Source organism: Ostrea edulis, chromosome 3 (genome assembly GCF_947568905.1).
Source record: "Ostrea edulis chromosome 3, xbOstEdul1.1, whole genome shotgun sequence".
Classification (NCBI taxonomy): Eukaryota; Metazoa; Mollusca; class Bivalvia; order Ostreida; family Ostreidae; genus Ostrea; species Ostrea edulis.
In genome coordinates, this window is record NC_079166.1 from 26,405,429 (window position 1) to 26,425,342 (window position 19,914).

Sequence of the window (19,914 nt, forward strand, 5' to 3'; positions counted from 1 at the left end):
TGATATTCAAAGTATCACAACCGCTAATGATAATTGCAGTCATAGACAGTTTGAACTGAACACCCAAGTTCAATATCTAATGTGCCCTTTGATCACATCTAATGTGCCCTTTGACTGCCTGGTCCTTCCAACGGACACAACTAAGTCTCTTAAAACTCTCTAGGGATGTTGTTTAACTCTATCTTCGGAGCTTGGACTAGTTGTTGCAAAGTTTGAAACTGTAGTTGTCTTTGAGGGATGTGCCTACCCAGTGTGTCCCACGCATGTTTGATAGGGTTCAAATCTGGTGATTTTTATTGCCAAGGAAAAACCTGGATAATGTGTTTTTGCAGAACATCACGAGCAGTATGTGGTCTGGCGTTATAGATTTGGAACACTGCTCCAAATGTTGCATTATTAGAACCACATGTGGCAACATAACTCCATTATTATGCCGTTTAGCCGTTAAAATACATTGTATGTATGACCTGCCTGTAAAGGATATTGCTGCCCACATTATAGCACTATGTAAGTTTAGGCAAAACGTTCACTTTGGTGCCAATACACTCTGAATTCTCCATCAGTCATCGATATTTATCACTGAACCATTCTGTCTGCCAGCGTTACAGTGGTCATACTATATGAGTTTGAGACCATTGAAGATGGTTCCAGCGATGTTGAGGAGTTGGAACAATTCCACGATCAGGTCTGCTTGCTCTAATCTGAGGATCTCGTAGTCGATTGCGAACAGTCTGATATGATATTTTGCGAATTCCAGAAATGACAGATGCAGTAAATGGTGCTGTTACTGATGTCACGAGTGGTCTACTTACTCCATGATAATCATTTGGTGGACTATAAGTGTATGTTGTTGATATCTACTGCAAAGGCGATCCATGGCGCTTTGAGCAATATTGCAATATCTTGCACCTGAAAATGTGACACAACTGCTTCAAGCCGTCAAATTACGATTTTGCGTTGAGCATTATTAAAACGCGGCACTTTGTCAAAATATTGTTAGATTTAAAGACAGTGGAATAAGTTATGGAAACCCACGCATTTGATAGACTACTTGTACCAGAATCATGTGCATTAGGAACTTTAACAATCCAGTGTTACAGAGATCGATTTTAGGATTTAATGAAAACATGTTTTATTGTCCTCAAATTCTATGGAATATCCATCCAGTACACAATAGTGGGAGATGTAAGAAGGAGTAATCAGATGATTTGTGTTTTATTTTAGACTTTCGGGAAGGGGGTTCCCAAAAGTATTAAAAATTATTTAAAATGATTCAGCAAAAAATTACTCCTATGTGTTTCTCGTTTTGATATAGTAATTTCTCTATCAACATCCACATATACTAACATCACTTAATTAAACTGGTCAAAATGAAATTGGATTTTTGATGTGGGTGTTTTAAATCCACTTTGGTGCATCTCACTCACATTGAACAAAAACTCCATCATCGATGTCATGAACGTTGACCATCAAAAACCAACAAATTAACGATCCCAGTACAAGAAATACCCCATGCAGCGAACACTTTGACACCTGTGCTAGAGGCAACTACAGCGTATTTCCATTTTGTATTGTGACGTCATGTATCTATTCCCTCCTTGCTAAGACTATCATGACGTCACAATAGACGTCTCTAAGATAAACAACTTTGTATTCATTATTAATTTGTATTCACCTGAGGATGGATGTTAAAATCCAGAAAGCGCTAGTGATTTAAATATATTTTGGAACTGTATATTTTCCTGCTTTTTCATTGAATTATATATATATATATGGGGCTACATATACAAGTATTATTTCCTATTTTAGGAGACAGTCTTGCCTACCACAATGGAATGAAGTTTACAACAAAAGATAAAGACAATGACAACTATAGAAGTAATTGTGCGGGTACATTTACTGGAGCATGGTGGTATAAACATTGTCATTATGCCAACCTGAACGGACCGTATGCCAAGTCCGCCAAGAAGGGTACCAAATACAATACCTGGTATCACTGGGGGAATAGATACCAAGCATTGAAAAGAACATCCATGATGATCCGACCATGGTAACAATGTACAATGTGTCAACATGGAAAATAAATGATGTACACACTGTGTCTTGTTTTCATTATAATGAACCGATTTGTTCATATTTGCTAAAAAAAGTTTCATTTTTGTACCACGAGAGTTTCATTTTTGTATACGCAATTCATATCATGCATATGATTGAACTCCATAAGTACACAGCGCATCAGTTACCGTCAAGAGCATTTGGAAAGGGACTACTAGGTTCCAAAGCACACATTGTAAAAGAAAGGGCAGCTCCTATACGATACATCTGTGCACATATATACAAATGTAAATTGAACGTTTTAGCTGTCTTAATCCCATTGATGAGTAGGCAGTAGAGGTGAATTGTATGTCTTAACATGTTTGTCCTCCTGATATGGTTCAGAGTCTTGATCAATATCAACAAATAAATGTATCATTTGATTTCTCTCATATCAAGAAACACAAATGTTTTCCCGAGGATGTGAAAACTACCTGTACTTGAATACATAATCTGAAAAAGTGTTCACCTGCAGCTGATAATATCTGGGTATGACGAAAATATTCTTGAAGGAACATGAAACAAACGTCGGCATGGTAAGACTGTCTATTCCGTTTAGATGAACTGCAACCCATGGCTAAGGTGATATACTGATACAGCAGCAACAATTATGAATACTTCATTATGTTGAAGTAGTCGTCTATTGACCATCAACTAAACCTCAAGATGAAGGAAAAACAATGATAATATGAATAAAATGTATATAGCGCCTTATATAAAACACATTACTCTAAGACGCATTACAAGGATAGCGGTGAGGAATGCAACAATAAAAAACCCAATTAAATGAAATTAGATGACAATTAAATGAAATTAAATGACGGTATGACATAAAATCTTGCATCTATAAGATTATAAAAAAGATATTTTTAAAATCGATAGAAAACAAACACAATGACAATAAAAGCCCCATAAAGCAAATGATAATAAAAAATGATAATAAAGGAAAATCAAATCACATAATTGAGACACCGTGATAATGTACTATACGAAATGTACTAATTTGATAATAGTACAAAATTATGACACTAAAGAGGAAATGAAAGGTGAGGATAACAAACATTGATCAATCTCATAACTCCTATAAGCAATACAAAATAGATAGTTGGGCAAACACGGACCCCTGTACATACCAGAGGTGGGATCAGGTGCCTAGGAGGAGTAAACATCCTCTGTCGACCGGTCACACCCACCATGGGTCCTATATCCTGATAAGGATAATAAAGAGTGAACATAACGAACGATGATCAATCTCAATTCATACAAAGCATAGTGAAATAAATATTTGGCAAATTGAGAGCCCTGGACACACCAGAGGTGGAATCAGGTTCACAGCAGGAGTAAACGTCCCAATTTCACTGGAACAGGTCACTTCAACTGTGAGCCCTTTATCTTGGTCAGATAACCATAGTAGTCCTTACATAACATGTTTCTCGTTTAGACCACCACTGACCAGCAGTCAATTGGTATGTAGTCACAGAAGTTCAATAGGAAACAAGGATTTGAACTGTTCCTAACACATGTACAACTGTACGTGCACTCAAATTATGCAAGACTGGAGTTTTATATAGTGAGTATGGACGGTGAAGATAACGAACAGTGATCAATCTCATATCTTTATAAGGAATACACAGGCCCTGGTTATACCTAATATATTGCCTCATTTGTTTCTGTTGGAGCATGTATTTGGATTGAAATACATGTAGCTCATCAATGTGGAATGTTAGGTATCTTGCAACACCGATTTTTTTTTTTATAGAATTAGAGGTTTCAGTGTCGGGTTTGTGTTATTTCGGGAGTAAAGCAATGTCTTTATTTTGAAGTGCAGCAAAACCCGGTCAAAATTTTCATAGACTCCCCCGTTTCTGCATTCATTAATTTTGCTTCTTTAGCGGCAGATTAAGTATGCTCTCCGATGTGTTTATCCGTCTTGCTGTCCCTCACGGGCACGTACTGGTTGATACTGTTTTACGAGTTTTTTGTCCAAAAAGTAGAGTCCAATGTTACATTATATGTAGACGAAAACGCAACCACAGTTGTCAAGTCTGAATTATAATCAAAACCATCTTCAGATTAATATTCCGATTCTGAGATAATTTCTTTCCGTACCTCTTAGTTGCACGAAAAAATCGGATTCAGAGTTTTACGTGTCCGTATTTGCGACTGTTCGTTTCTATAGTGAATGGTTTGGCAATAAGCTGTCTCCTATGGTGGTATATTTATGTCATCACTTGTCATTTATTTATTTCATGTTGTCAGTGCATATATTTCATTTATGTCTTGTGTTTGTGCTAAATACCGGTTAAAAATATTTTAGCTCATGCTACTTTTTCAATGTAAATAGTTCCAATTTTAAATGAAAATTGGTTGTTTGTTTTACTTTTCCCGACACGTAAAGTAGATAGAATATCAAAGATAAAGTTGCGAAAACAAAAACAAACTTGTAGATGAAAATATTTTCCAGTCATGATTTTCATAATGAAACAGTTGAACAAGCGAAGGTGACAGAATTTGAATTTCAATTATAATTAGAAACATTAAGAATATAAAGAGAAGAACGCGAATGATCGGGAAAAAAAAGAACATAATTTTAGCAGAATGCAAGCAGAAAATAAAAAAGACAAAGAAAGTTTAACACAATTTGAATTAGATAAATTAAAATTACAACAGAAATCTGGAAATCTTACCCGTCAGAAATGAATTCGATGCAGCTAAAAATATCAGGTTAGTCCCCACATTAAAACAAAAACAGGTGTATGAATATTTTCGGCATTTGGAGAAAGTTACTGAAAATTTGAAATGACTGCGAGAGGTTTGGCGAGTTATGTTACAAACTGTACTGATTAGCAAAGCGACTAATGTTTACTCGGCGCTCTCCAGATTATGACAAGGTGAAAGTAGCAATCTATAAAGCTTATAAATTAGTAACCAAAGCATACAGACAATACTTCGGAAAATACAAACAATTGGACAATCCAACATATGTGGATTTTATTGCAGAAAAAAGATTTATTTGATCAATCAAAGGTGAAGATAACGAACAGTGATCAATCTCCTAACTCTTAAAATCAACACAAAATAGATAGTTGGGCAGACACCTGGACACACCAGAGGTGGAATCAGGTGCCTAGGAGTAGGCATCCCCTATCGACCGGTCACACCCGCCGGGAGCCTTATATCCTGATCAGGTAAACGGAGTTATCCGTAGTCAAAATCAGTGTGCCAAGAACGGCCTAACAATCGGTATGAAACACGTCAGAAAGCATTTGACCCAATAATAGGTTGTATTGACGAACTAAATCGTTATAACGACCATAGAATTTGCAAAATGCTGACTTCAATCGAGACTGTACCAACAATTTGCTTGTCAGTAGCTTGCCTCGATTTAAAAACGGACCATACGCAGAACAAACTCTTGCGTATCGAATCAGTTGAGAGATACAAATACCATATGCAGGTGATAATGGCATCTTGGTAGATAGATATGGAAAGTTGGAGAAGCTGAAATCATCCCGTTTGTCATACAGTTGAGTTGTCCGTTTGCCGTTAATGTCTACTTTCAATAAAATATCTAAGCATGAAGCAGAAGTGGACGACTCTGTGGTGTATTTTATTTCGAGCTCACAGGGATATATTGAATCGATATATGAATGAAAGTTATCATTGTTAATAGACGAAACGTCGTAGATATATCTTAATGTCGAATTGAAGGCCACAGCAAAATATTTCTTCTTTTTGCGTATAAGTTTTGAATAAATTCTGCTTCATATGAATATTGAAACAGGTCAGCTAACAAAGGAGCACAATTCGTGCCCATGGGAATTCCAACAGACTGTTGGAAGACCTGATCACCAAAGACCACGAAGATATTGTCAATGAGGAAATCTAGCATATGTTTTATTTCAACTTCAGAGTACTTGTGCGTGGAATCAGAGTGGTATCTAACAAAGTAAATTTTTTTATGACTGATCACTAGATATGAATATTTCCGTTTTCCATTTTTGTTGAAGAAGCAACTGTCTATGATGTCAAAAAGTCTAGTCTTTGATTTATCGTGGGGAATGGCCGTGTTTAGCGTTGAAAGTCCTAGGTTTTAATGTTAAAAAATTGGGAAAAATCTGCGATTTCAAGTTTATTAAAAGTTCGTTAGAATTTTTTAGACTACACATTTGATTAACACCACGTCTGGCATATGTAGTCGCACAATAAGTTTGAAGTTTCTCCTGTTAGTGTTTTCGTGAGGAGCAAAGATAGGGGCTTGGTAGAGCACTTACTGGATCCAGCAATGTATGTTTGTTTGTAAGGGTTTTTATGTAGTTTAGGAATCTAGTATAGGTACGGTAACTCCTATTTATTCGACGCATTGACTGGGATATTAAATGTGTCTAAAACTGAAGCATGGTTTTGAACACCTTCATCTTTTGAAAGGGCAGTTGGAGTATAAGTACGATTACCAAAAGTGGAATTAATGCCAAGTTCGTTTAAAATACAGTTGTAATAATGAGCCTTACAAACAAAGACAATGTTGTTACTAGCTTTGTCAGCTGCAACAAAACATATTCCTTATGTAACCTTTCTAATTCTTTTATCACTTCTGGTTTACTAAACACAGAAGGATAGATGGTACGTACTTTTGTTTTCATATGTCTAATGCGGAATTTTGATATTCCTCTCATGCTTTTAAGTTTTAACCCATTCTGACCATGTATCAAGTTCTTCTTTTTCATATTTAGCTCATCGTGTGGCATAATCTTCGATATAATTCATAATAGAGATGAAGTTCTATCGCCAATTAAAAGACCGAGGTTTTCTGTATTTTGGACCTTTTAGAATAAGTGATTTGAGGTCCTCATTTTCAACTATATCAACATCACCAGTAATGACATGTCCATGAATAAAATTGATACTTTCCTAATAATTAGATTTAACAAATACGTACGAAATTAAAGATTGCTTTTCCATATGATTTATATTTACATGTATACATGCCATCATTATCCTGTATTCAAATAAATTTTATCTTATCTTATACGTTTTACTACATTTATAACAAGGGGTGTTATTGTACCAAAGTAATAACAACTATTATTAACAGTCGCAAGATGGGAACGTAATTGCTATAAAATTGTAATTTGAATCGCTGCCAAGTTGTTTTACGTCACAATGCACTGTGCTTTGGGCACTATTTACATTTTCGGCTGAGAGTGCTAAAAGTCTGCTGAAATGTCCAAAAACAAATCCACCAAAAAGCCCAAACAAACCCAAATTCACACACTATATTCATTATACACACTATTCATCCACATAGATATTAATTTCACATATATGATTAAAACAAAAACTGTCAAAACTCAATTTCGTCCTTAATTTATAGAAAGGTCAATTGAAAAAAAAACCTAGCCCGTAGAAAGGATAATGGAATACATCAAACTTCAGGAAAAACAACTATAATGATAACAACTTACATGTAATATGAAGTTTAGTCCAATTTCAATGATAATTGCATAACTTACATTAAACAAGAGAGTGACAGGTTCGGTAAACTTATCACATTGGAAATTAGAAATAATAATTTCTAAATGATTAAGATGAAAGAGGGTTTTAACCATCCGAAACCTTCATCTTAAAGCCTTTAAGGTCAGGGAGAAATATTTTACATGAAAAGTGAAGAAAACGAACAGTGATCATACATGTCATACCACTGGTGTCCGGATTTACGCGATGTTTGTCCGGAATTCCCCGATTTTAAGATTGCCTTTCATTTCGCTGAGCATAGCGAAATTCAGCGTTATCAACCATAACAAAACTATATTTTAGGCCCGAAAATCTTCTCTTTCAAAATATGTCCGTCAAAATTTTCTTATTACTTACTTTTTATTGTAGGAACAAATGATTAAAACGGAAATGAGTTTACCAGAACGTACTCTATTGTGTTTTGGAAATGAATATCGTTTCCATTCTATTTAAAATTTCTTATTCAAAAAGCAATATATAAGCCAATATACACTTTAGGTATTTGTGATTTAAAAAAAACCCAACGTTTTAAATGTTCTAATATTTAAATGATTTACAGTTATATTTTTGACTACAGAGACCATAAAAACTTGTAAGCACGTTATCTATTTACACTTCCTTGATGAAAATTTGAAGAATGATAAAATATATCAGTAATAATGATAATAATGATTTATGAAGAGAAGCTAGCCCTATTAATACAAGACATTATTCTTTCTCGGGGCCTTCTAATATACAAACAATATACACATAGCGATACGTACAACCAAAGATAAGCAAATAAAGATAGCTTTCGTGATTATATACAATGTATGCGCATCTGGTGCATCAAAATTGGTACCGTATAAGTTTTACATAGCAACGTGGTATTTAAGACAAGTATGGAGGCCATATTCATGGTATATAATACATGTAGGTACATGTAATGTACGAGGGAATAAAAGATGGTTGGGATGGGGGTAACGAAAATGTACAATAATTCTATATCAAATGGCACCTCATTAAATACATGTACGCCTGAGTATTGAAAAGCGTTTTCTAAAACAAAATTGTTCGATGTTTGGGTAAACAAAGATTATAATTTCATTCGGGACGCGTGGAATACGAATCATGAGTTTGACGAAAAAAATATTATAGATATTCAGAGATCATACCATTAAAAGTTTTGTACAATAGAATACACGTAATTACTTCACATTTAACTATCCCTAGTCTGACTTTTCAAACAAGGATTTCGATGGCTTTGGTCATGATTGATTTAAATACATGTTGTTTTTAAATAGTTTTTGATTATGATATTTCTATGTTTTTGAAAAGAATTTTTCTATGTGTGTATCAACAAAGTCTTATGAATTGTCCAAAGCATTTTAATTAACAAGGTATATCAAACTAATTTTTTCTGTATAAGAATTTAGAAAACGTCACCAGACACAGATCGAATACGCAAAGTTAAATATTGCACTCGCAAAACATGCCAACTTTGCGACTTCATATCACAAAAAAATATATAATTGATACATGGATATAACTACTATATATAGAAAGTGCACGCCATATATAATATTAGGGCATAAAATTAACAGCTTCTGAAAATAGGCCAAAATTGACCCTTAGTGTACCTTCTCCTCTGTCCTGAGGCAGGCGCATCTGAATCGCTGCTATATGAAAGGTGAAGATAACGAACAGTGATCAATCTCATAACTCATATAAGCATTACAAAATAGCGTTGGGCAAACACAGACCCCTGGATATACCAGAGGTGGGATCAGGTGCCTAGGAGGAGTAAGCATCCTCTGTCGACCGATCACACCCACCGTGATTCAATTCCTATAAATATTAAACATGTAGTCGTCTCGACTGTCTCGTCGTCAGATTCTCAAACAAGACAATTTGAAACTAAATGGAAAACATTTTTCAAAGGAGTACGTGTTAGTGAGGGTTAGGGTTAGCTTGGTATGACAAATATGCCAGTAACAGAGTTTTTAAACCAGGTGATTAGATCCTTTAGAAATTGTGAGCAAGCATAGTGATGGGAACTATGTAGTGAAGTCACCTGGCCGGCGCAAAGAAAAATGATTTTGTCACATTAACATGTTGAAAGTGTATAAGTGTGACAGGAATTCTGTAAAACCAGTTTTCACTTTAATCAATCTTAAGAGATTACAAAATTTACTGAAAATGAAATAGCAAGGTGAAGACAACGAACAGTGATCAATCTCATAACTCCTATAAGCAACACTAAATAGAGAGTTCGGCAAACACGGACCCCTGGATATACCAGAGGTGGGATCAGATGCCTAGGAGGATTATACATCTCCTGTCGACTGGTCACACCCGCCGTGAGCGCTATATCGTGAATAGGTAAACAAAGTTATCCTTAGTCAAGACCATTGTGCCATGAACTAGTGAAAAATACTTCAATCAGAGTGTCCGTTTAAAGAACTCCGAAATCTGTCAAACTTGAACTTGTAAAAATTCACCAGATAGAACAAGTTCAACATCTTATGGCTGATTACATTTTTTGTATCCTTGAATCTTCTCGGATGTTCCACAAAAGACCAATGCTGCTTGTCATATTGTTATAATTGATGACGCTTTGCCCGTCAAGCAACATCCCTATCGTTTAAATCCATTAATATTGTACTGTTTAAGAACAGAAGTGGAGTATACGCTGGGCATTATCGAACCAAGTAAAAGTGACTAAAACCTGATGATAGCTACCGATTATGTACTGACTTTAGAGACAGACTCTTATCCGCTTCCTAGAATTGCTGATTGTATTGACAAAATTGACAATGCGAAATTTGTCACTAAATGTGACCTGTTGAAGGGTTACTGGCAAGTGTTCTTGACTGAGATAGCCAAAGCTCTGCATGTGTGACTCCCAATGATCTATTCAATACAAAGTGATGCCCCAGCGACCTTTCAAAAGGATGATTCATTCCCTTCTACATGACCTTAATGAATGTGAACCCTATATTGATGATGCTATCACCTACAACGATACATGGGGTGACCATCATCTAATCATGCTTGTTTTCTTCAACTTTCTGGCAAAAGATAACTTAACAATGAACCTTGCAAAGAGTGACTTTTGTCATGCTACTGTAAAGTATTTAGGTCAAACGCAGGTAAGGGTTACGTTACACCTACTATGGCTAAAGTGGAGGCTATTGCAAAGTTACCGATTCCTACAAACAAGAAAAAGTTAATGAGATTTTTGGGCATGGCAGGTTTTTACAGAAGAGTTTGTCCATTGTTTTCTTTAACAGTTGGTCCACTTACCAACTTATTGCAAAAGAGGGCTAAATTTAATTGGACAAGGGACTGCGGTGAATCATTTTGTAAAATTAAATCTGTTCTCATGAGTAGTTCAGTTCTTTCAGCTCCAGATTTTTTAAAAGCAATTTAAGCTTACTGTAGATGCTAGTGGTGAACAAATCGGTGGTGCATTGTTTCGTGACAATGTAGATAGAGTTGTTTCTTACTTTGCAAAGAAACTTACAAAATGTCAACAGAATTATTCAAGCATTGAAAAAGAGTGTCTTGTTTTGTTGTTAACTTTGCAATATTTCGATGTTTATTCCACTACTACAGTGCAACCAATTTTGTTTTACGGATCATAACTCGATTTTGCTGTGCATAAAGTGTCAAACAAGAATCAAAGACTCACAAGATGGAGTTTATCATTGCAAAAGTATTATGTTGATATCAAACATATGAAGGGCAAAACAATGCCTTATCAAGCGGGGTTTTAGTATGTGTTGTTATTTTGTTGTTGCTTTCATTGATGTACATATGTATATGTTTATTAGAGAAAAAACGTTTTCATTGCCATTCAAACTTTTAGAGGGAATGGGTTGTGACTTAAACTGTTCTAGAACTCGATGTTTATTTCTTTAGTAGAAATATGACGTAATGTTTGCATAATTGCCTTTCAATATTGTACTAGAAAATTCATTCTTATTATGAATACAATGTGTATTTTTATGATAAAAATTCTGGTTAGAAAAGCACATTTTTGGAGGTTGTTTTTTATAACTGGGAACTAGTATTTTGGAATAAACTATTTTGTGTGTAGATTCGGTTCGACACAGATTTTATCGAAATAGAGAAATAGAAAGATTAAGACTAGGAGGAATGCTGATCACTGAAAATATTAGAGGTTGGATCAGTTGCCTAGGAGGAGTAAGTATCCCCAGACGACCGGTCAAATCCGACAGAACCCTATGTCTTGATCAGGTAAACGGACTATCATGTAGTCAAAATAAGTTGGTAAAGAACGGCCTAACAATTGACAATTAGCACGAAGCACTTCAGACAACATCTGACTTAGAGAGAAATTCGTTTAGGAAATCAAATCGTGACAATGACCACACAATTTGCGAAATATTGATTGTAAAAGAGACTGTTGTAACTACTGTAAAATAAGCAGGCATACCTACATGTTTGTTTCTTTTCTATGTTGAATGGAAAAGCAAAAATAACTAACAATGATCATTCTCATAACTCCTATAAGAAAAACAAAATTAAGAGTTGGGCAAACAAAAATAACTACACTTAAGAGGATGTCTCAGTGAAATACATGCAAAATGGTCCAGTAGCAAACTTCTCTCTTTGGATTCAAACTTTGCCAATAATATCTAGTATGGATGAAATGAAATTCTGAAATTTTTTATCCTGATCATTCCACTGATACAAGGTGGTAGACCTGTTTCTAAAAATAGACCTGTAACAAGATTTTAAGGCAAATTTTACAGACTTTTGTCCAACTTTGGGGATAAATCAAATGAAATTTTAAATAACTGTTGGTATATTTTATTTTGCAAGTTGATAAATCAGATAAGCACTTCTTGGAATTACAGTCAACATGGCTGACATCCATCCTGTTTAAGGTAGCTATTGATAGCTAGCTCCAAAAAAAACCGCTCATTGAAGTTTTTTCAATTTTATTTTTTATAACATTTTGACTTTATCCAAAAACATATCAAAAAATCAACAAAAGTAATCAGGTTAATTTTCGAGGAATGCGAGATTGAAATCCCCTCTTTAGCAGCCCCAAAAGGCAAAAAATGCCAAAATTGAGCAAATTAACAAAGAAGCCAATAAAAATTTTATTGACACCAGAAATATTGTTTGTCATATATATTTATGTAAATTAAACACAAACAGACAAATAATCAACATTGATAAGAAATTCAAAATGCATCTAAGGAAAACATTGGGATGATTCGACTTGGTAAATGGCCAAATTTACCCTAAATATGGCGTTTCTCAAATACTACCAGGCATACATTTTCTGACAACAACAAAATTCTGCTCATAAAATTTCTGATTTTATTTCATTTTTACAATAAGTCAAGTAGTATCTAAAATATTGAATGGAAAAAAATATACCAAATGAGGTTTAATCTGAAACTATGTCAGATTTTGTAACCCTACCCCCTCCCTTCTAGAAATGAATTTTAAGAGATACAGTCAGCAGAGATAAACTATTGACCTTAAATGATTAAGCATTCCCAAATTGCCACATTGAGCATTCAAATTCACAATACTAGAAGTTTCTATGAGCCATTTAAGAATGATATATAGTGTGTGCTATTGCAGTTGACCTTTTTGCACTCGCAATGATTGCCTAAATATTTAGTTATTTTTCACACAATTTCTTGTAATAACTGGACCAAATCTATTACTTGTACATATTTTTTTTTATAGAAATTTATATCACTATACAGTATAATACACCAAATATGTTTAAATAACCATTTCATATTTCAATAAATAATTAATATCAATGGAAAGAGACCCATGGACTGTCCATGGATCACTACATGTAAGTCCATCTGAGTCATCTTTCCCTCACAGATAAGTGTGTCTTTCATAAGTTTAAGATTTTTAATTGTAGTTTCACAATGAACCAAAAACTCACTATTGGATAACTGAGAATGCATGTACATGTATATTGCATTAACTAACAGTAGATTTCCCCAGGTGAAGGTCTATGTTCACTGTATGTATAAGGGGGGGGGGTGAATTAGTTCCATTATGAAACTTTTATAAAAATTTTATATACATTAATGTATCAATGATGTATGTTTCAACTAAATTTTGAATTACAAGGAAAATTCAAACACATTGATTGAAGTTATAAAATTGATATTCTATCATGTGCACATTTTTTACTAATATATCTAAGAAAGAATAATCAACATTGAAATTTCCTTTACATCTATGCAATATTATTGTCTTTCAAAAGGCATGTACATGTAATACACGAGTACATGTACTTGTTTTCCCTCAAATTCACAATTTAGTTTAAAGTATGTTGTACAACATCCACTGCTCTGAGCTCATATAAGTGAATTAACGTTTTTCATCCAAGTCCCAAATTTTGCAGTAGTTCTTTAATCTTCGGAACTTGATCAAACATTTTTAAATTTGTGGAGTTGTGGGGGTCCAGGGGATATGTCATCATCACTGTAAATGGAGTACCTGTTCAAAATATAGATAAATATATTTAAATATAGCAAAAAAGATGAATATCTGATATACTCAGAATTGTCTTTACAAATGTTTATCAAAAGAAAATATAGTACCTCTCTTGCTGTTATACTTGTTGACTCGAAATCCACATCAACCTGCACTGGTCCTATCTAACCTCCCTTGGTCCTCAGACTGATGCCTAGAAAAAAGATCATCATAATTGATATTTGCAGAGTTAGGTCTATATTATACCATTGAGTAATTAGACTGCGTCAGACAATGTGAATTTTAAAATTGTGTCGCAACACTTTTATACTGATGCTTCAAAATTATAAATTGCAATATGAAATGACATGTATATATGTATATATGTTTTCATAAACTGCCATAGACTTATCATATCTGTTTTATTTACAAAATGTGGGTCAAGAGAAGGGCATACGTGTAGTATACATATCTTACTTATACATACAGTGCATACATTTGCCTATGAGAGGGCATATGCAGACTTGTGATTAATTTACATTATTTTTTAAAAGTTTTTGCCAACCTACATGTTTGTGTGAAACACGAAACCTCAGGTTTGATATATTTCTTAGGTCACTGAAATTTCAAAGTAATAGTATATGTATACACACTATAGTCTAGGGAATTATAATTCAACACATGCCCCCCCCCTCCCCTCCTCCACTTTCTATCCGGTTTCCTCATACCCCTAGATAGTAGGTCTATACAGATATTTGTTTTTCATTACTTTTATACATGTAGTTCAAGGTATGTTATTTTCGTAACGGTTATTTTCATAACGATATTTTCTTAATAAAAGAGTTGTGAGAGCCCATGTTTACAAATGTGGTATACATTTACATGACATCCGTTCGTTTACAATCACATGCACAGGTGGGAGTTACATTTTAAGCACACATGGAATACATATATACATACAAAATAATACATCTACTGTGTATGTCGTGTGTTTAAACTTACAGATGTTATTATAAATCGCGTTGTGAAATAGCAGAGGAAATGTGAGTTGAACTTTTGAATACAAATTTATGGCATTTTTTTCACTCACCAAACGAAACTATGATTTCGTTGTCCAAGTTGAATGCATCCACCAACTTCCTCTTCTTGCAAGAAACTTTGTTAAGCCTCTCAATGACTGTATAAACAGTATTTAATCTCGCAGCATGCTGCACTCGGACATTACGATGTATCAACCAACAACTTTGTTTACGTAGCGCATCTATGTACATGGATTGGTGGTTGGTTTAACATTTCGATTAGCAAAAAGTTTCACACAGATGAAACATTTCATCTACCATTATTACAGATATTGACGTATACTTATGTGGTACGTGCATATTTTCTCTAGGCGAGTCAGTCACAGCAACAAACACTTTCGGAACCCCTTTTTGTTTTTCGACTATTCTATGACGGAGTAAGGAATTCCGGAAAATGAATTCACGTGAAAATACACAATTTTTACTGATCACGTGGTTGCTATCCGTCGTTACCTTAAGTGCAAAACAGTCATGAAATTAACACATTGTTACATTTTGAAAAATATTCAAATATTCTAAGCTTTTAAAATACTCTTACAGCCATAGTGTTGAATCAAATTTAAAAAGTTCTTTTGCTTATTGTTAACCAATCTATTGTATCCAAAATATAAAAAATCTACTGACGGCAAATGCATTTTATAGTATTGTTTTTACTGTAGGAATATATAGTATATTTTCATGACAAAATGTCAGTTTTTGGAGCATGTGTAGTGTTATATACACAATGAATTAAAAAATAATGAAAATATCTAAATATGTCACTGTGGTTGTTCATAAATATACATTTGAAAAAAAAATACATTTATGATTTCATTCAGATCATAGTAAAGAGCAAATCATGCATCAGAAAGGGGGGGGGGGGGGTCCACATTAAAATGCAATTTCTAACAGATACCATTCTCTCTACCAAGTTTACTTTTCAAAATTCAAGAAAAACTACATACAAATGTGTTGTCAGAAAACCATCAATAAAATTGTAAAACAATTTAATTTTTTTTTTTTTTATAAAATTCCCTAAAATTTCCCTGTTTAAGTTTGTAGACAGGTGCAAAAAGGTCGGATCTAAAAGAATCATAGAATGTGTCTAATTCAGCAATACACGTACAACAATACCTAAATAATCATCAGATTAGAATTTCAGATTACAAATTCACTTTTCTGACTACTGATGCGGTTTCTTAGTACAGTCAAGTAATTTTGTTTAGTATATATATATATATATATATATATATATATATATATATATATATATATGTATATATATATATATTTAAAAAATATGAAAAGAAAACACAGAAATCCTCCGTAAAGCTTTAGCGCTTTCATTACATCTTCAGAAGCTTTACAAAAATGTACACATCTGCTATGTTAATCATAGTAACAGTGATTATGACGTCAAAGTAAGCGGAACGTTAAATGTCTATATTGTGACGTCATGGATAATGTACAACAATGATCTGGAAAAAGTACGGGAAAATCATAGCCAATTATAAAAGACTATTAAGTTTTGGCTTCAGAATACCAATAAAATGTTTTTCTTTTTCCCGTCTCTGAATAGCACTGGCACATCTGAGTTTATAAAATGGGAAAATGTTAAATCGTTTTTTACCACACGTTTCCAGGTGTGCACTTAACTGGATTTGTCTGTATTCAGGTGTACTGATGTGCTGCTTATGTACACATACACGGGCACGGAGAGTGTTGCCAGTTTCACCAATGTAATATTCCTTGCATCCAGGACATGTGATGGCGTATATGACATCCTTTGTATCGCATGACATGTTAGCATTAACTTTAAATTCTCGTGTGTTAAAATTATAACTGGTCCCTTCTGTAATGTAGTCACATGTACCGCATCGAGGGTCCGTACACTTTGACACTGTATAAGTACGGTCATCTAATTGGGAGGGACAAAGTATTCTCTTAAGATTTTTTGGCTGGCGTTTACTGCTAATAAAACGACAGTTCTTGTATATGCCTTTTGTTTGTTCATCTTCCCTAAGTAGCTTGTTTAATTCATAAACAATTGAATTGATGTTTTGATTTCTCGGATTATAAGTGTGTACAAATGGTATTATTTCTCCGTCATTAGCACATCGTGTGTTAGAAAGTAGCCGTATCCTATCGCACTCCTTAGCCTTCATTATTCCATCGTCTACAAGTTGTTCTGGGTATTTTTGGCTTAATAAATACAATTTTAATTCCTCCAAGCGGATATCTCTCGTATCGATATTGCTGACAATGGTACAAATCCTTCTTGCGAGATTATATGGTATAGCTGTTTTAGTATGGTGGGGATGATACGATCCGAAATGCAGGTATTGGTGGGTATCTGTGGGCTTATAATAAATATCCGTATTTAAGCTGGTATTTTCTTTTAATATAAGAACGTCAAGAAATGGCATTTGCGTATCATCTGTTTCCATCGTGTATTTGATATCCGAGTTCATTTGGTTTAGTAGATCGTAAAACTCCGATAACTTATCGACATCATCATCCCACAAGATAAAACAATCATCTAAATATCTCTTCCATTTAGACTGTATATTATTTGCAAATTCTGCCCCCCACAACGTACATAGTTGATCATGTAACTTATGTTCTAGATAACCTAGGGTTAATGTTGCATAGGTAGGTGCGACTTTTGTCCCCATTGCAGTTCCCTTAGTTTGGAGGTAATGATGGTCGGAAAAAGCAAACGAGTTGTTGTCTAGAACTAATTTTAGTGCTTCTAAAATAAAATCCTGATGGAATCTGTCATTAAGTACATCGGGATATTTCTCCATCCAGAATTTTACCGCTTCCAATCCTAATTCTGTAGGAATATTAGTATATAAACTAATAACATCCAGAGTGACAAGTTTAGTGTTGGAGGTGACCTGAGTAGGTAAATGATTTATAAAATCCAGATCATCTCTTACAAAGCTGGGTACTTTTTGGCAATATGATTTTAAAAGTATATCCAACAAATGACTCAGTCTCTGCGTTGAACAGTTTGGTCCTCCTACTATGGGTCTGAAGGATAAGTCAGTTGGATCCAGACAAGTAATACATACACTATTTTGATTTGCTATGGCATCCTTAATAATTTTAGACTTGTGAACTTTAGGTAAACCATAGAATTGACTCTCTCGGAATTCAAAGTTTGTCAGGTAGTCCTGTTCTTTATCAGTTAAACCTTCCGATAGTGGTCCATATACTAGATTTTTAATTTTTGTAATGGTTTTTTTCTCATGACAATTGTGTAGTCTATCATAAAAATTGTTGTCTTGTAACATTTGTAAAATTTTATTTTTGTAGAAATCCTTATTCATTAAGACAACTCCACCTCCTTTATCGGCCTCTTTGATAATGATAGTTGGGTCATCACGGAGGTTTTTAAGAGCATTTTCCTCTTCCGTAGAGAGATTAGATTTAATATTCCTGGGTTTGTTTGGAAAATGAATATTTTCTAATGTGTCGCAAACGACATCCACAGTTCTATTTCTTCCTCGTTTTGGATTAAACTTTGATTTATTTCTTACAAGGTTTGTTGGCTCTGTCTCTGTAGACTCGGATTCAGATTCACTGGTCTCACTTTCATGAAAATATTCATATAGTCTGAGTCGCCGAGTATAGGCTTTAACATCCGTTTTAAGCTCTTGATTATTGACATGAGGTGTAGGGGTGTATTTTAGACCCTTAGACAGTAGTTTTATTTCGGAATCCGTTAGTTGTCTATCAGAAAGATTAAATACTTTTGGTTCTGTCTTAATTATATTCCTGGGTGTATCCCTTGAATTGCTGTTGTTGATAACCGTGGTATTTGGTTCTTGTATCTCTGGCCTTGGCTCATTTTGCCTCCTCCTAAAAAATAGTTGCATACCCCTCTTATATATATGTATGTATGTATATATAAACTTGAAATATTCAATGTATATATGCATTATAACACTGTTAAAAAATGTACCATTCTGTAGATTGAAATATATTTCCTAATACGTTTCATAATTATATGTTAACATGTATGCATACTTATTGAACAATTACAGAAGTAAACACATCACTGGCCATACTACTCATTTGCTCAACATAATCATTTGAGTCTAAATGAGAAACAAACATCTTTCAGACAACAATTGCTTTTTTTGTTTTGCTTCAGGAGGTTCAATGACACTCTTAAATGTTTTGGACAAATATGAGGCAATATAACCAATTAATGGAGACACTTGTGGCCTTTTTTCTGCATTTCAATGTCCATTCAGTTCTTTTTTTCTGCTAGGTTTTGGTGGAGTCCATTGTCATCAATTCCTGAAATGACTGTTTATATCAGCAGATCGTGAGAAATATTGTCATATTTTGAGACATACAAATTAGCTGGTGTGTTCATACTTGATCTTCAACTTGAATTGTAAGAATGGTTTCAACAATTTTGCATGATGAGTCTTATGAGAGTTTTGAGATTGGTCACTGTTCGTTGTCTTCGCCTTTTCACAAGGATAATATTGTTGTCGAGTACTATTATATGTGCTTCCTGTAGAACGCCATGCAGAACTTGTATTGTCTGTAAGTGTATTCTGACTCTTGATCAGTCAATTCATGGTGTTGATTGAGCAAAACAGTACCTCTTCTGTACTCCTTTTCTCTTGGAAAATCCTATATTACCTGAAACATGGAAAACAATGCATTAAAAGTTAATTAATGATTTATCATATCCAAAACCTTGTCACACTAGGGCCATCACAGTAAGGCCAAAATGAAATGTGTGTTTTCGGTTTCC

At 34.2% G+C, this 19,914-nt stretch overlaps 1 protein-coding gene and 1 long non-coding RNA gene across 3 annotated transcripts in view; one reads left to right on the forward strand and one right to left on the reverse strand.

Moving 5' to 3' along the window:
- LOC125676603 (microfibril-associated glycoprotein 4-like) overlaps positions 1-19,914 on the forward strand; it is a 116,235-nt gene that overhangs the window by 8,340 nt on the left and 87,981 nt on the right. The window contains exon 6 of one of the 2 annotated variants that reach the window (XM_056160303.1): positions 1,810-2,099. The exons of the other annotated variant lie outside the window; for it this stretch is intronic. Coding sequence (XP_056016278.1) covers positions 1,810-2,054 — 245 coding nt within the window. The 3' untranslated portion in view covers positions 2,055-2,099. Of the gene's footprint in view, positions 1-1,809; positions 2,100-19,914 lie in introns of those variants that run through there. 2 annotated transcript variants of the gene reach the window in all.
- LOC125673537 (uncharacterized) lies at positions 12,932-15,594 on the reverse strand. The gene is made up of 3 exons (XR_007369577.2): positions 15,167-15,594; positions 14,205-14,290; positions 12,932-14,100 (listed from the first exon to the last, which is right to left on the reverse strand). It is a non-coding gene; the product is annotated as an uncharacterized LOC125673537 (long non-coding RNA).